The sequence below is a fragment of the Rhamphochromis longiceps genome, linkage group LG2 (genome assembly GCF_057381845.1).
Source record: "Rhamphochromis longiceps isolate RC_006_pf linkage group LG2, R_longiceps_female_GT1.1, whole genome shotgun sequence".
Classification (NCBI taxonomy): domain Eukaryota; kingdom Metazoa; phylum Chordata; class Actinopteri; order Cichliformes; family Cichlidae; genus Rhamphochromis; species Rhamphochromis longiceps.
Window position 1 is genome coordinate 38,793,520 of NC_140558.1, and position 16,692 is coordinate 38,810,211.

General features: G+C 37.7%; 2 protein-coding genes across 5 annotated transcripts; both read right to left on the bottom strand.

The window, feature by feature from the left end:
• Positions 1-652: 652 nt before the first annotated feature.
• vgll1l (vestigial like family member 1-like) lies at positions 653-4,145 on the bottom strand. Its single transcript, XM_085427902.1, has 4 exons — positions 3,959-4,145; positions 3,013-3,215; positions 2,560-2,916; positions 653-1,526 (listed from the first exon to the last, which is right to left on the bottom strand). The coding sequence occupies exons 2-4, from the start codon at positions 3,200-3,202 to the stop codon at positions 1,489-1,491; spliced, it is 585 nt and encodes a 194-aa protein (XP_085284028.1). The 5' UTR covers positions 3,203-3,215; positions 3,959-4,145; the 3' UTR covers positions 653-1,488.
• Positions 4,146-4,404: 259 nt separating this feature from the next.
• On the bottom strand, positions 4,405-16,464 carry adgrg4a (adhesion G protein-coupled receptor G4a). 4 transcript variants are annotated; one of them, XM_085427889.1, is made up of 29 exons: positions 16,327-16,464; positions 16,099-16,219; positions 15,236-15,853; positions 14,097-14,194; positions 13,960-14,018; positions 13,690-13,738; positions 13,458-13,495; positions 13,219-13,367; positions 12,956-13,000; positions 12,739-12,810; positions 12,309-12,391; positions 12,151-12,221; positions 12,033-12,060; positions 11,887-11,909; positions 11,600-11,742; positions 11,399-11,528; positions 10,521-10,627; positions 10,213-10,429; positions 9,938-10,103; positions 9,446-9,598; positions 8,352-8,486; positions 8,223-8,268; positions 7,955-8,058; positions 7,547-7,668; positions 6,748-7,016; positions 6,414-6,519; positions 5,844-6,124; positions 5,442-5,543; positions 4,405-5,333 (listed from the first exon to the last, which is right to left on the bottom strand). In XM_085427889.1, the coding sequence occupies exons 2-29, from the start codon at positions 16,172-16,174 to the stop codon at positions 5,245-5,247; spliced, it is 3,579 nt and encodes a 1,192-aa protein (XP_085284015.1). In that variant the 5' UTR covers positions 16,175-16,219; positions 16,327-16,464; the 3' UTR covers positions 4,405-5,244. The 4 variants fall into 4 exon arrangements, with proteins under 4 accessions (XP_085284015.1, XP_085284001.1, XP_085283992.1 ...); XM_085427875.1 differs by having other exon boundaries at positions 15,236-15,856; positions 16,099-16,216; positions 16,327-16,463; XM_085427866.1 differs by having other exon boundaries at positions 15,236-15,856; positions 16,327-16,463.
• Positions 16,465-16,692: the final 228 nt, after the last annotated feature.

A 16,692-nucleotide genomic window follows, 5' to 3' on the forward strand; every position in this document is an offset into this window, starting at 1 on the left:
ACCCTAAAGAAACATGCACCTTCCTCGAGGAACATACACATAGCACCCCACTGGTGATATATTTTTGCCTTTGGCCTCATTTTACATTTCCATCCATCTGTAAATGCTAAAAAAAAAGGTCTTGCCATGACCTGCTCTAAATGTTTTTATTTTTTCTGTTTGTAATTTATTTGCCTGGTTTTTCTGAGTAAAAGTCTTTACATTTATTTATTGAGCCATGCTTTTGGTTTCATTTTTGATATTCGTGGCACTTCTCGTGGGGTTAGCACTGTTGCCTCACAGCAAGAAGGTCCTGAGTTCAATTCCACCATCAGGCCGGGGTCTTTTCTGTGGAGTTTGCATGTGACCCTGTGTGTGTGTGGGTTATCTCTGGGTACTCTGGCTTCCTCCCACAGTCCAAAGACATGCAGTTAGTGGGGACAGGTTAACTGGAAACTGTAAATTGCCCATAGGTGTGAGTGCGAATGGTTGTCTGTGTCTATGTGTTAGCCCTGCGACAGACTGGTGACCTGTGCAGGGTGCACCCTGCCTCTCGCACCGAGACAGCTGGGATAGGCTCCAGTCCCCCCACAGCCCTCATAAGGATAAAGGGGATGGATGGATAATACTTTTTGTGATATGAACTAATGTTTAAGTAAATCAGAAGCAGCAGTTGAAGAAATATTCACATCATTTATTAAAGTACAAGTAGCTGTAGTAGTTGTAATTAAAAGTCATACAACTTATATTTAAGTAAAACAACACAAATATAATAACAAATGTTCTTTAAAGAATCAAAGTTTAAGTTCATTATTTGGGTAAATGCTCTTGCAAAAGCCATAAAACATGCCAAAAGGTGTCAGCATTGTTCATTTTACACGATTATCTGTTGCATGATCGTTATTTTTCAAACCAGAATGAAAATATTATGTCTGTTTAACATTGGATGATATCTGAGAGTTTTATTTGTCTACTGTGTAAATCTGATTTCTTGTTACACCATCAGACACCTTACCTTGACAGTATTACAGAAAATATGTAATTATTACAGTACATTATCCTTCATTCGTCTGTTCCTATGTACATAAAATATTTTCATTTCAACTAAAGGTCCAATCCAAACAAACTTTAATTGATTAATTAGAAGTTATGTCAAAATCTTACATTTACAACATGTTCATTCTTAATACTGGCCTATTTACTGAAGTATGCCCGCAAACAAATGAAAGAGAAAGCCTTCATTCAACTCCACCACAAACAGAGCAGCAGCACATACAGTGCTCTGGAATGACGGACTTGAAGAACCAGTTTGTCAGAGACTGTTCTTTTTTAGAAAGATTATTCCAGTTACTACATGCTAAGGCACTGAGGTCATTTCGCACAGCTTTTTCCTCTCAGTTCGTTCTCAGATGAGCCTTGCAGGCCCGTCGAACAAGTACAAACGGCTACAGAAAGACAGGTAGCTTTACAGAGCCACAGGTTCACAGAGTAGATGAAGCTGTTTTCCCTTCAGTACCAGTGCAAGTCCTTCTTTTCCAGATGCCGTCCTGAAAAACGGAGGACAAATGCTTAGTTCTAAAGGATGTGCATGTTCAGTAAAATGTTGCTGCAATATATAATGTGATAAATTTATATGTGTTTTATTTTTAACAGAGAAGCAATTTTTATAATAAAGTGCACAAAACTCTTAAGTGCTACAAGTAAGGAAGCTATAATATTAAGTGTCAGCTTTTTGGGGTTTAAAAAACTCCAAAAACAATTAGACTTTTGTAGTATAATAACCTCTATAATAATCTCTGGCACATCTGCAGACCTCCACAGTAGTCACCTTCTTAATAAATAATTCATATTAAATGTGGATCAGGTGTTCTGTTATGGGAATATAAAGCATGCTTCCTTTCCTGTGAATTCAACTGTATCAGAGATAATTTAAGAATACTAATGATACTGATTTAATGTGTTAACTTCATTTTTCTTGTTTTGTTTTGGCTGTCGCTTTTTTCTCGGTTATAAAATAGCCCAAATGCCATTCAAGCATGTAAGCTTTACATTTTAAGTTGAGGGACTGGGGGAAACTAGTGAAATGAAGTATTTTTACTTATATTCCTGAATACATGCCAAAATCCAAAATACTGGAACCTGTTAAAAAAGAATGGAACAGTGCAATTTGGAATAGATCATGAAAATAATGCAAAGATGCCACAAAACTGCACTGATCATAAAGAGACTTGAAATCTCCTTCTGAACCACAGAAGACAGTTTACAGCCATTACAATCATCTTAAATAAGTGAAAATCTTAAATCCTCTAATCAGAAAACATTAAGTATGTCAATTCAAAGTATTTAATTGCTCCTGTGAGTGCAGTAATTTTTAAGTTTTTAATTGGCTACTCTAACTAATTATTATTGCAACCTGTCTTTCTCTGAATTTACTTTTATACTTCCTTATATTTTTTTTTTGAACCTCTTAGGGATTTTTTTTAACCTTATTCTAAGACAATTCTCTATCCAAGAAGGATTTCTATCATTTTCCTGTGTGGAAGCTTTTGTAAACATTCTGTATTACAGCTGCAGAATTACCAGGTTCAAAGCCTATAGCAGGGTCCACAGACTCTCTAAACCCTTGAGGTATTGTCCAGCTGGGAAGGAGCTCGGGCTTGGAACTGGAGGCAACTGGTCCCATTTCACCCCGGTCGCTGTGCAGTAGATTGAGGAGGGATGAGGCATACTGCTGACCAGTGAGACTTAACCCATCTGGGGACAGGGAGTATGCAATTGATGACAACCCTGGGCCCTCTCCTGCCCTGGTAGGGAATGTAGACCAGGAGCTAGAAGTATTGTTTGGAGTGGTGATGGTCAGCAGACGTGATGCAGGGGAGACCTGTGACATTGAGTAGGAGTCAATAGCAATGCCCTGACAAGCGCTTGCTGTGTCCTCTGTAGGGACAAAGACAGACAGTCAAAGAATGAAGATAAAACTGGCTGACTCTGCTGTTAGAGTGAGGCCATGTAGTGTTAAGTTTATACTCTCACCCAGTTTAATAGTTTTAGAGTGTTTCTTTGTCTTTATTGCTGATTCCTTAGCACTGTAATCTTTCTTGAGAGCACGGTTGAAGTGAGCATCCACCATGCTGTTAATGTCCCCCTGGAAGTATGTCAGGATGACGAAGTTGGAGTGCTGCTCCACGCTAACAGCGATCGGACTGTCTGTTCTGCTCTCCATGGGTCAGCTGTGACTGGTGAACAGATAATACATAATTTTGATTTATTTACAAACAAAAGGAACTCAAAACCTTATGAGCGTTTAGAGAATGAAAAAGCTTATATATGTTAGTATCATTGTAAAGCTTAAAAACCTATTTTCACTTTATTTATTTTATTACATTCACGTACATTATATACTTAACACTGACAGATATATTACATCCTATCTGCTCATTTTTTTTAAACCACAAGCACGCTTATTTAATATTAAGATTACAGAAATAAAAAGGCCAAAAGGTCCTCCTGCTGCCCTATGACTCACACCACGCACTGCTGTGATGATGATTAACATGTAAAAACATTCAACACAAATAGCAAGATTGTAAAGGACACCTAAATTTAAAATTTAGGGTTCATAAATGATAACAAGTAATGCACCAAAACAAAATCAATGCACTGAATGACAATAATAATAATAAAAATTAAAACAAAAACACATATCACTTGATATGATACTTGGTAGTAAGAAATATATAAACTAAGCATGTGCAATCAAAAATGTCAAAATCAGGGGGCTGAAATGCTTAATAATGCATATGGGTTGTTAAAAAAAAAAGTCAGTCAGTGTAGCTTAAAAGTATCAAAGATTGAGATAAACATACAGTATAAAAACCTCATTCAACCTGTTGTGAGAACAGGAAGAATAACTTCCATGTAAGAAGACTGAACTAATAAAAACGTTTCACTTATATTTTTAGTAACTTCTTTCTCTTACCTGACCTGATGATGACCAAAGGTGAGCAAGGACTGCAACCTAGCATTGACTGGTTGATCAAAGTAATGATGAGCAGCAATTGGAAAAAAAAAAATGTCGTTTGGCTTTTGTCTATTTGATTCCAAGAACCAACGCCAGGCGTTTGGTCTTTTTCTTTTCTGCTTAAGACAAAACGTTCCCCTCGCAGAGCCTCTAAAGTTACTGGATGTGGTAGCCTGGGTGGGCGTGTGAGCACTCATGAACACACAGAGCTATGAACAGAATGCTATCGAGCAGGTTTCCTCAGAACCTGAACGACAAGCTATTAAAACATTATGCAGTCCAAGTTTCAAAAAGGGTTTTGAGTTTAACTGTAGCTTGTAAGTGACCTGAGCTTTAGGTTTCCCAGTTAACACATCAGGCAGCAGAAAAATCTAACTTTAATTCATTTTTCAAATCATACCAGTGAATTTCATAGATCACTTAGATGGAGCTCTCTGCCCTCTAAAAATAAAAGCAAAATCTGTGTAAGTTTAGTTCGTGCTGCATTTTCGACTGTCAGAGAAACACAAGACTATCATCAGAACGCAATGTTTAAACTATGTACACAATCTGTGTACAAGCTAAACTAAATCATAGCCATTTCTATTTATTTAAACAAGGAGACGTGCTCAGTTTTATTTCATTTTAGTTAAAGAATAAAATTACGTCATAGGTTAAATCTCGTCTTGCATGCACAGAGCTAAACTGTCATTATACAGTGGTAAGCCGTGACAAATCCTGTATAGGATATCAGAAAATATACTCTAAGAAGTCAGCTAAATCCCTATTACATTACAATCCTATTGAAATTAACCTTAAAAACGACTTTTACGCTCCAATATTTGCATGACATTTAAATGGATAATAATCGAGTGTGCAGAACATTACATTTTGCTTTGTTACAAAGAAAGATTTCTTAAACAGCACTACAATGCATGGATGTGAAAATGAATCATTTTAACCTTTAAAATGAATTGTACGGCTTTTACACGTTTACTGATTTCTAATGGATTTTTACTTTCTGCATCAAAGCAGTGCTTAATTTTCATGACCGAGTTTAAGTGATGGCTTTGGACCCATTTTCTCCGTGAAGCTGAGACATATTTCAGCTTTCCCTGCACATTAGTTGCACTGGGGAGTTTGTCTTTGAACCTTTTGCTTTCTGTTTGTAATTCAACAACGGAAAACTTTGAAGAATTCATCCAGATGTCCACTCATGCCCCCTGGTGTTGGTTTACTGCTGCTGCTGCTGAGGAGCCAGAAACCTACTGGGAGCTGCCAGAAGTGACCGAATCCGAGTTAACGAGATTCTTCTTTTTGCATCGGTCACCGACTGTCACAGAGCGGCTCCAGTCTGAACACGGAAGGCAAGAAATACAAAAAACTGCATCTTGAAAATGCTTCCTATCAACCATGTGGCTATTATGCTGCAGTGTTGTTATATGTCAAAATGAACTGCTACCTGAGTATTCACGGAGTCTAAAACGTCCACAGCACAGGTGGATTCTCCACTGTTTCCTCACATTTTCCTTCATCAGGCAGTGGAACAAAAACACAAAGAAGCCTTGATGAAAAAAACAAAACAAAAGAAGAATAACAGTGACGTTCAATTGCACTCAGTTTGACATTAAAAATGATATAAATTTGTGTTTTAGTTCATCTTTTTCTCTTAGCCTTGACAACACTCTTAAGGATTTCTTAACACTTGTACTAATTCTAAAAAGAAAAATCTTTGTGAGATGAGAAAACCCTAACAAAATTATAAAATCACTGGAATTTAGGAAAAATGCTTACAGAAGCAATGGAAATTAGTTACACTTGTGCAGCTAGTATCAAGTTAATAGCAACTACAACTCAGTCTTACCCTGCAAACTGTTGAGGAAAACGAACAGGTACACCAGGACTACTCTGGCAGGCCCAAATGAAAAAAAGCCAATTGACCACGTGAGGCCTAACAGAACCGTGAGACTGGCAACCGCCTTCAAGTCCAGCACAGAGCCCTGGCTGTTTGCGGCAAGCTTATTTGCCCCAATCCGTTTAATTTGGATCAGAACCATGATGAAGACAGACATGTTGCACAACAAGGTCAGACCAATAAATGCCACCACTGTCACAAAGAAGACAATGTCATTCTGTATCCAACAGCTGTAGGAAGAGAGGGAGAATTAGATAAGTCAAAATGCAATTTAAACAGTGAGCTATAGCAATCCCATCAATGCCATTAACTTAGCCAAGCTTCTACTGTGAGACGACTAGTTCATCAACTCAAACGCACATAATAAATTGGACACAGCAGCGTCATTATTTTTATATTTTGCATTCATCCATACAAACTAACCAGTGCAAATTAGCACTCTCTTGATTTGTTTATTAGACTAATTACATTTCTAATCCAGTATTCATATCAGTAATATTGCGGAACTGCAGTATTTACAATGCTTCAGTGGAATCAAGGACCATTTCAATTTCTTCATCAGCAAGACTGCCGTAGGCATCTTTATCTATGACCAGCACCAGGCTCACTATTACTGCAGGAATACCTGTGAGAAAACAATTCAACTTTATTCTGTTTGTCCATCCCAATTATTTTAATATGTCCTCTACAATTCCAACAACTGTAACTCCTTTCACAATAAACACATTTTATTATTTTGATCTAATTTAAGATTAGAATCACGATCCATTAATGTACCCAATGTGTCAGTTAAAGCCACCTGGCAGAGCAATTTTGTTTCTACAGAAAGGGGCACATAGAAATGTTTCCTTACCCCATCCTATAATACAGAACTTGAGGATATAAGAGGGGATATATGTGTTGAAGACTTTGACCAATGCGAGATACATGTGCACAGCTTCCAGGCCCATCCACGTGAAGGAGGCCAACATGAAATAGTGGAGCGTTGCAGCAGTAGCAATACAAAGAGCATAATTGGAGAAAGATGAGAGCCAAGTGTTTAGAAGGAAGAGCATGCTCAGCCCCTGCAGTGCAGATGACAGGTTGATGAGTATCTTAGATGGGTAATCTTGTCGCAGCTTCCTGTGGTAAATAAATGGATAATGAGACCACAGTGCAGACTGATGCTTTAAAAGTCACTCCAAAATTATCACTGTGTACTACAGATTTTCTTATCTACATGATTTCAGTATATACAGACATTTCCATACACTCATTATGAGCACGACTGTTATGTTAATTTGGGTAACTTCTGGGCTTTTAATGATTTCTTTGGAATGACTGTACACCACAAGTTTAAGAACTACCAGCCAATCATGATCAATAACAAGAAGCTGATATGTCTTGAATTTGACATTGTAGAACCTTCAGAATCACTCACATTGGTGTTGTTTTGTAAAGTCATCAAAGATGTACGCTGTACAATCATTTCACCCTGGAAAAAAAAGCACTTCAAAGAAATAATTAGAAGGCCCAAAATACCATGAAATCTGTGCCCACGATCAGTGTATGGAAACTTCTGACCACAAATGTAGGTGGCCATAGACTTTTCATATGCTCAAATCTATTTCAATGCAAAGTCAGTAGTTGTAGCATCAGTATCAGTGACTTACTCAAAAATAAGGTAGGTGAGTAGAGTGAGGCCCAGAAAGATGGAGGATATACCACATCCAATATATGATACCACTGTCAGAATCTGTTCATTAACCTTACTGAAAGGAGTTCTTTCGACATTCTGAAACACAAAAAGTACAAAACCTAAACGCTGGCATCGCCTACAGTGGCATCAAGAAGACACAGGCACGGAGAGCAGGGCTTTACCTCTCACAGCTATTGGAAAACTAATAATATGACAACAACTTTATTTTTACACATGGTGACTTTAATACCACTATCTCACATTGCTGGCAGAAAAATACCCATGCAGCCAGCACTGACCAGATTGCACACAGTATGTTGGCGCCTGTAGGAGTTTGTTTTCTAGTTAAATCTATAAAACAAAAAACAGACCAATGACTCACCAGGAGCACAGCAAAATGTGTGAGGTGATCACAGAGACAACTGGTCTGATATGGAGAAATACTCTCGGTTTCACAGCCGCTGCTGTTCCAACCACCCCGCCCACCTGACACACACACACCAGCAAAGATTCACCCACACATGCACACAAACACAAATCTTTTTATCAACAGATGCACAGCTTCAAAAGTTTTGAAAGCTTTATCAAATTTAGGGGTTTGGAGTTACAGTCAATCAACTAAATCCAATAATAAAGAATTTTTGACTCACCATTCTTATAAAAATCCCAAAACATGCATTGTACTTTGTCCCGTGGCTGTAAATATCGAGAAGTAGAATGATATTAGAGTCCCATACACTTTCATATCACTCACAAACTGAACAGCACTTGTTTGTCACCTTTGTAGGAATTTGATGACTGAAGGTCACCACTACTCGATCTTCCAGGTTCATGATTTTGCTGTCATTGATGCTGGCAGATACTACATATGAGTTCAACGTCCAGTTGCTCTGCGCATTGTTTATGTCCAGGTCCTATTTAAAATAAAATGGCCAGCACATCAACAACCAGATTAATGAATCGTAGTAAGCAACAACAGTGGGGCCATGGTTTTGTAAAGGCCATTGAAGATGTACTAAATTCTTAATTTAATTTGTAAATATAGAAATATGTAGAGTTCTGCCACTGAGATCATGTGCTTTCAACTGGTTTACTCTAACAATATGTGTATGAACTCAACTGGTTTCACAACTTAACACCTTCCTGCTGTCCAGTAAAAGGAACTGCTGTTATTTTGATTCCAGTTCCAACCAGATCATGCCAGTTTTACCCAGGATGACAGAGCCATGCAGGTCCACCATGCACCAGTAAAACTGCATCCGATTGCACTTCCCACTTGTGTGTGTGTGGGAGGGGGGGGGGGGGGGGGGGGGGGTAGTGTTCTGTAGAATCAAGCTAAGCCTGCAAAATAAGCTATACTGTAGATTAAACTGATAATGTGTTTGTAGGGTAAACATCAAGTCGAGAACCCGTGGATAAAGTTAGTATGAAAAGTGTAAAAGGGAAATAACTAATCTGACCCTATCCAAAGATAGCAGAATCTAGCTATCTCTCTTATGTGATGGTAAAGAAAAAAATGGTTGTCTGGCACCACAGGGGGTCACTGCATCCAGCCAAGAAGTTATGTGGCACTTAATATCCCTGTGAAACCTCAAATTTACCCTATTACAGTAAGCCAGATATATTTTTTTTGATTTTCTCTAGTTAGTTACAGTTGTGAGTGGTTGTGTTATGTGTTTTTATGCAACGCTAGGTTTATTTTCTCCTCGCTCCAGCTTTATGGATTTATAGAGATTTCAAAAACAAAGCAACCTTTCCAAAGTCGAAGTTGTAAATATTACACCTAATAAACTGTAGATTTTTGAGGAAGAAAGAATAACAAGAACAACAATTAACAAACAATGTAACAAATAGCACGGGAAGAATACAGTACCTGAAAAAGCTCGTGTGTTCCATAAAACTGAAACTGAACACGAGTTGTATTTCTCCCTCCAGTAGGGAAAAAATCATTGAGTGCAGAAGGCAAAGAGATTGTTGCATTTGCTGTGGGATGTGGTTTATTCACAAAGCCCTGGTCGACAAACATCTGAGAAAGAAAAATAAAACAGGGTCACATTGCTGCACACTGCTTTAAAACTGCCTGTATGGATCATGGAGCTTTTCCTGTTAAAACCCAATCTGCCATGACTGCTTGAGGCCACAATATCTGTTTGCCAGAACAATCACCTGTGTTTTCAAGGGCATTATTGCAACTAAATCTATCCTATAAGCAGTCAGGTGGAAACTGTTTTTGTTTTTCGCATTGAGTTAATACAAATATAGCACTTCATTTACTTTAACATATTTTATAACTTCTGTAATTAAGGGAAATTTCTAATATGTCAAATTCACTTCCCTCTTCATTAGAGCATTTCCAACCTCTCACCTCAGGGCTCTTAGTTGGTGAAACAATTGATGCACCAAAGGTGAGACCACTGAATTCCTCTGGATCCACATTGATCATGGAAAATCCCAGTGGGGGAGCGGTTAAATTAGCAGATTCACCTTGGAATATCATATTATCCGCCATCCTGTCTGTCAGATTGAGGAAACTTTTTGCAAGGAAGAAAAAAATGTAGATTAGCATGTAAATAAGAACTGGATTCAGAAATGCACAGCTCATCAAACTTGGGCAGGAGTCACACTTTCATTTTTCCTTACGTGTTTGAAACCGGAGTAACATCAGTGTTGGAAAGCAGAATATCAGAAACAATAGTGACGATGTTGGATCCAACCGCAGAGTTAACGATGCTTTCATCGACTACTTCACTGAGCTTTTCCACCACAGATTCCAGGTGAGAAGGCGAGAGCTCCGAGCTATTGCCTAACTGAATAACTACAAGGTCCTGAATCACCACCACAACCTCAGCCGCATTACCTGGAAATCATTAACACCAGAGGGTTTTTTGGCTTGTGTTGAAGTTGTGAAGAAATGGGAATAAAAACAGACTGCACGTCGATCCTCTTACCAGGAGTGACAGTGATATTGTTAAGGTCCGATATTGATAGATGTTGGTGGCAGTTCTTCATGTTAGGATCAGCCCATCTGGTCGTGTCAGTTTCAATGTCTAACTTACTAAACAGACCAGAGAATTGAAGGGAGGAGGAAATAATAAAAAGAGAACATCAAACATCTTTATGGTCTGATCTAATTGAAGTTGTTGCACAAAGTCGCACTGTATCTATATCTTGGCTTCTGGAAGAAAAAAGAAAGAAGAAGAAAAAACAACCCTGTCCTGGGCCAATAATGATTTTAATAAACGTTAGCGTAATCTTAATGTTTCACTAAGAGATCATAAAATTGATTACCCCTATTACACAGTCATTTCCGTGTCGTGATAATGCAATCATTGAAGCATAAAAAACTGAGGTTTGTCATTACACTAATAATCAACTTAAAGGAAATTGATTTTTTTTTTTCAGATTGAGCTGTGGGCTGGCAGGGATCCGTCAGTTTTACGTCTGTGGGGTCAGAATTGCACATGGTGTGGGTGGAGTAGCTGGAACAGGGCATTATATGAGAAGCTTTCCTCATCTTGCTGAACTGTCTGTGTGCAGTTCTGACAAAGATCACAGAGATCTTAACGAGTTAAAAGAAAATAGAAATAACACCCTATTTTTCCCCATATTTCATTATCAAGATAAATTGATGTTTCATAGCTTGTCTAAAGCTTGTCTCATTGATAAACAAATATTAGCCTACTTTGTTATTATATGGGGGATATTGTGTAATAATCTCTTATATAGCAATAAAGCAGTCTAACAGTCTGATAAACAGTGCTATTAAAGCGTCATTGCCTCTGGTCAAATATTAAATCTGCCGATTAGGAATATGATGATGTCTTACCAGAGTCTGAAAGCTCTCTCTGATGTTGGCGTGATGCATCCCATTACTTGGATTCTTTGTGGAAATGTTTCAGGCCATATGTATTTTCCATAGATTGTGAAGCTAGTGTCTTCTGAACAGTTTTTTGGCACTGAAAAAAAAAATACTGTTAGTCTTCCATAACTTACCTAGGTTTTTGTTTGTACCAGAAATATAGCTCACCTATATGTCTGATCATCACTTCCACAGTTTGGATAATAATGGAGTGATTTTGATACTTTGACACCAAGGCAGCTTGAATTAGGATTTCAATTTCTGCCACAGTGTTTTTGTTGCATTCCTGAACATGGAAGGCACAGTAATATCTGATAATGAAATATGCAGTTAGTAGTTAGAGACACCGATTTTAACAAGTATTTCTGAATTTGAATATAAATGAAGTTGAATTACAGTATTACAGAAAACCAGACATAAATATATCTCTTTCTTCCATATTCATTGTCACTTACTGTTTTGGTTGGTCCTGAGAAATCTAAAGAAAGAAACAGAGACAGCTAAACGTAAATGGAGTCGTTCTTGTCTAATATTAAAATGGATTATACACCACTTTACTTTATAGGCCCTCTCTTGCTTCTATAGTTGAGCGCGTACTCACCATTAAATTGAAATAATGCTCCATGTTTCTATAAAATATTAGACAGACATATTTGTATGGCAAACATGTTAAAAGGGTCTAAAATGTGCAATAAAAATGAAGTTCTATTGCCACCCACCTGACAGCATTCTCTTTTATGTCAAGATTCAGTACACTCATCGTGTTATTCACCTCTAGCTGCTTTTTCACCTTTTGCCAAAAACAAAAGAAATTTGTTTAAACTGTTTTGCTTTTTTTTCTAAGTATCTTTCAAGTGCAATTATATTAGTGTTTTACCCATTTCTCAATGATATCCTTTGGATCCAAAGGGTTTCCAGTCATATTTAAGAACAAATCAACTCTAAAGAATTGATCTGGTTCTACAGCAGGAGGGAAAACAGTTAAACAGTTAATTCTACAATGTGTTTGAAAAACTGTAACTATTATGATTACTTGTGAAACTAAACTTTAAAAAAACACCTCTTAAACTCTCTCAATACTTTGTTGAAAGAAAGGAATTTAATCTGTGGGAATCTACATGAACATTGATGTGAACATTTTATTGTTTAACAGGGTCCTTGTGCAGATCGCCCATCATCTGATTTCATTCAGTGATTTATTTGAATGGACATTTTGTGATATAACAAAGTAAACAGTTGAACCTGTTTACTGAAGAAACAAATCGAATTCATAAATGTGATTTATGTGAGTCGTGCAGTGAACTGACCAGCAGTGTCATTGACATGCAAAGGCTCTCTGGTCGTTGGATGAACTGATGGACTGAGAGTTGGCGTTGTCTCTGCAAATTTAAGTGACATGTTTATAACAAAGCTTGTGGGGAATGTCTTGCAGACTTTGCTTCACATGACAAAACATATTTCCTGCAATCGATTTAGACAATGCACTTCTAATTGTTAGATTTTTACAGGCAGGTGTATCGATACCGGAGCTGACAGTTGGTGCAGGTTCTGTCGAATTGGAGAATTGCTCTGAAAGGAAAAAGAAAGAAAGCTTTAAGTACAATTAGATGTATTTAGAATTGCAGGAATGTGCACTGGTTCTAATTATGCCTGTGGGTGTGAAATATAAACACGTGGAAAGTTCATACATTATTATATTTTAGGCTAATCCAGTAGTGCACTAAAGTACAAAAGAAGGTTATTTTACATGCATGTGTGTGTGAGCGAACTATGCAGAGTATACTCACCTACAGGAAGTACAACAATGTCGTTGCCCTGAACTGACAGATTAAGGAAGTTTAAAGGGGAGCGCAAACTAAGCAATGCTGTAATCTCTGTCTGAACCACTTCAACATCAGCAGGAGGATTCACATGTATGTGCACTTCACAGCTGAAGCTAGAAATAAATCCAAAATACATGAGCTTGTTTGCAGCCGTGTAATTTGTGATTCTCTCTTGTTTTTTCGAGGTTTTTATTAAATCTTACCAGCTGTCACAGATTGTGTTTATTAACAGTTCCAATTCCTGAAAATAACAGAAATTTTTCAGAACTTTAGTGGAAAGTTATGTGGTTTCATTTGCTTATTTGTCTCATGACAGATATCAGGGTTTGTGTAGGACGATTGCTTCCTTAGAAAAATAAAGACTTTCATTTATTCATTAATTAGTTTATTTTTGAAGAACATTACTGATTCTTTCCACTGAAAATCAAATTGTACCTGGTCTTTGTCTAGAGTAGCAGAATCATTAACTATGGGGCAGCTACTGCTGGATGGGAACAGAGAGAACAGAAATTAGAGACAGGAGAGTCAAGAACAGCTGTTATAATTAGCAAACATTTAGAATGAAAGCATTTCTATTATTAAACTAAAGGGCCATGCTCAAACACAAATTTGAGATACTTGTATGTCATTTATTTATTTAGTAGTTTTGCGTTCTGCGTTTTTAGGTGTACTGAGAGAAAGATTAGCTTTGAAAAAACATCTTACCAAGGGGATGACACTAAGATGCTATGGATAGATGTGTTTTTGTGGAAAATGCTTTCCAACTGGTAAAAGAGGACAGAGACAGTCAATTACTGTGATAGACAAATCTGGGTATTTGCATTCAGGCAAGTTTTTCTTACCCAGATTTTAGAGATTTCCTCCAGTGACAACAAAAGATTTCCCGGGTTTAACGTGTTAAATATGCACGTCTCCATTTTGACTGTGTAGAATGACCATGCTAAAAAAATATAGAAAGAAGAACAAATGAACTGTTATTATCTTAAATAGTTTACTAACTGCAATATTATCCCCCCTCTCATTTAAATAATACATAATTTTAATGTAGTGTTATGTAAGTTAGTTTAAGACTTATCAAAACATTTCAACAATATCAGAATCTTAGGAAAAAACATTTTTAATAAGTTCAAACTGTTATTAACTTTGTCATGAGCAATCTCACAATGCCTTGTGGATAATTTTCTGTTTACTAAACTTTATTTAAAATATCCAACATTTGGAATATCATCCACCCATTTTCATATTTGCTATAAGGACCCAGCCTAGCCCAGCAGATTTTGAGTGAGAGCGGAGGTACATCCTGCACACGATGCTATCACAACTCTAACATAGAGCGACGGACAAAGATTTGAGCTCACATTCACCAATAGCCATTTTAAAATTAACCCAACATGCATGTCTTTGGAATGTGGGAGGAAGCCAGAGCACCTGGAAAGAACCCATGCAGGCTTAGGAAAACAAACAAACTCCACAGAGACTAATCTTTAACAGGCCAGCAGGTGAAAAACTGGAATTTTTATCTTGTAAGGTGAAAAGTCCCAGAATAAATAAATGCCATCTTTGACATTTCAGCCTAAGACACCAAAACCGACTGAGGACCATGAATGCATCATCAAGGCTATCTGAACACCACTCTAAGAGTTTACAGATGGGCAGACTGATATATTTTCCCATAATGTCTTGCTCCAAAATCTCCACAACACAACAGCTCAAAGTGCTGCATATGAAATAATGTAAAACACACAGAGGAAAGTTTCCCAAAAAATATTTTATCATCTGAAGACTGAAAATATCTTAAGAAAGTTACACTGAGAAAACATTATCTTTAAACTTGTGAGTCATGTTTCATAAGAATATATTTCAGAATATGAATTTTAGGCTTGCTTATGTTGCTGGGAAGTTCCCTGTTAGCTAGAAAACTGTGCATAGTCCAAACTAGATGACTGTGAAATGCAAAAATAAAAGCCCATAATGTATTTACCACAGTGTAGGTTGATGCTGGGCTCAGGGGGGCAGCTATAGGTCCACTGCTTTAGGTCCCAGCTCACCAAATCCCCATCTGTACAGTTCAGGTTTTTCAGTTCTTCAAGGCTCCATTCTCTGGCCCACATCCGAAACAGAGCTATCTCACCTACCAAGTTAGTGCCAGTCTCCGGTTGGATTTCACCATTTGCGTTTACATAATGAGACACACCAAGAGTGAGAGTGCCGTTTTTGGACAGTTGCTGGCTTGTTGTTAGACATATTTCAATCAGAAAGGTACTGTTGATGGAGATCCTTAGTCGCTGAGCTTGCCCCGACCAGGTAAGACAGACAGAGTGCCACTCATTCACTGTAAGATTATTTTCATATTGCCACTCATGTCCGAACAACTTTACGAATAGTTTTCCATTTTTGCCTCCAAGACCCAGCTCCGTCTCTCTGTTTCCTGGAGCTTTGTATTCAAAACCTGTCCAGTCTGCTGAAATGGTGCGACGTAAACTCATGCACACACTGAGCTCCCTGAGGGCTGGTACCGGAACCCCCGAGTGTAACTGCCACAAACACGGTTGGACTTGAAACACCAGCTTCTTACCCCACAGGCTGGTACTAGCAAAGGCTGCTGAGATTAAAACATGGGAAGAAATTACAGAGATGGAAAAAAAATATAAAAAGACAGAATACAGAAGATATATAGTAAATTAAATCCCCCCCCCCCCCCCCCTAATCACTCACAGTTCATTTTTATTTAAGTTTAAATATCAACTTTCCCAAAAGACGAAATACATTTTTTAATTATTTTGTTTATACACATATTATTTTATGACACAATATACAATATTTTGAATATTTTTTTTCTCTTACTTGAACCCAGAGGACAAGCTGACATAAATATACAGAAACAGATGGCCAGAGAAGACAGACTTTTGATTGAGTTCATGGCAGCAGACGAAAACGGTTTCTGTGCGAGTCAAGTGGTCATCTGCTGAAGGGCGACAGTAACATTCATTCATTCACCTTTAAAAAAAAAACCTCCCAAAATAAACAAAACAAATCCTACCAATAAACATACATGTGTGACGGAAAACTTACCATGGGCTCCTTGACGTGGTTGAAACCTAAAGATGAACTAGTTTTAAGCAAGCAGAGCCCTCAGACTGCTGGGCAACGTCACTTTTGACTCCATTAGACCTCCACACCCAATTCCCCGTATTTCGCCGAGTTACTCATTAATCGCAGGCAATAAACATGACTACCAAACAAAGCAATTTAAAACCCATGCCCACATGAAACGTGTGCAAAATAAGTGTTTTTTCTAAGCACATTTATTTCCCTTTTGTTCGATATGAGCACCGAGTTTAAGTGATATGCTGACAAAACTCAGAGGTCAAAAAGAAAGTCAGGAACAGTTTTCATTTAACATTCTTGTTTTGTGTGAACGTGCTGAGGAGATTCCTT

Bases quoted from the DNA above. Each gene is read 5' to 3' on its own strand.
- vgll1l (XM_085427902.1), bottom strand. From the start codon at position 3,202: ATGGAGAGCAGAACAGACAGTCCGATCGCTGTTAGCGTGGAGCAGCAC. The intron at 2,917-3,012 runs GTGAGAGTATAA...TTGTCCCTACAG, and splicing joins CTCTAAAACTATTAAACTGG to AGGACACAGCAAGCGCTTGT. The intron at 1,527-2,559 runs GTAATTCTGCAG...TCCGTTTTTCAG, and splicing joins TGCTATAGGCTTTGAACCTG to GACGGCATCTGGAAAAGAAG.
- adgrg4a (XM_085427875.1), bottom strand. From the start codon at position 16,174: ATGAACTCAATCAAAAGTCTGTCTTCTCTGGCCATCTGTTTCTGTATA. The intron at 13,496-13,689 runs GTACAATTTGAT...TGTTATTTTCAG, and splicing joins CTACTCTAGACAAAGACCAG to GAATTGGAACTGTTAATAAA. The intron at 12,811-12,955 runs GTATCGATACAC...TTAAATTTGCAG, and splicing joins TGCACCAACTGTCAGCTCCG to AGACAACGCCAACTCTCAGT.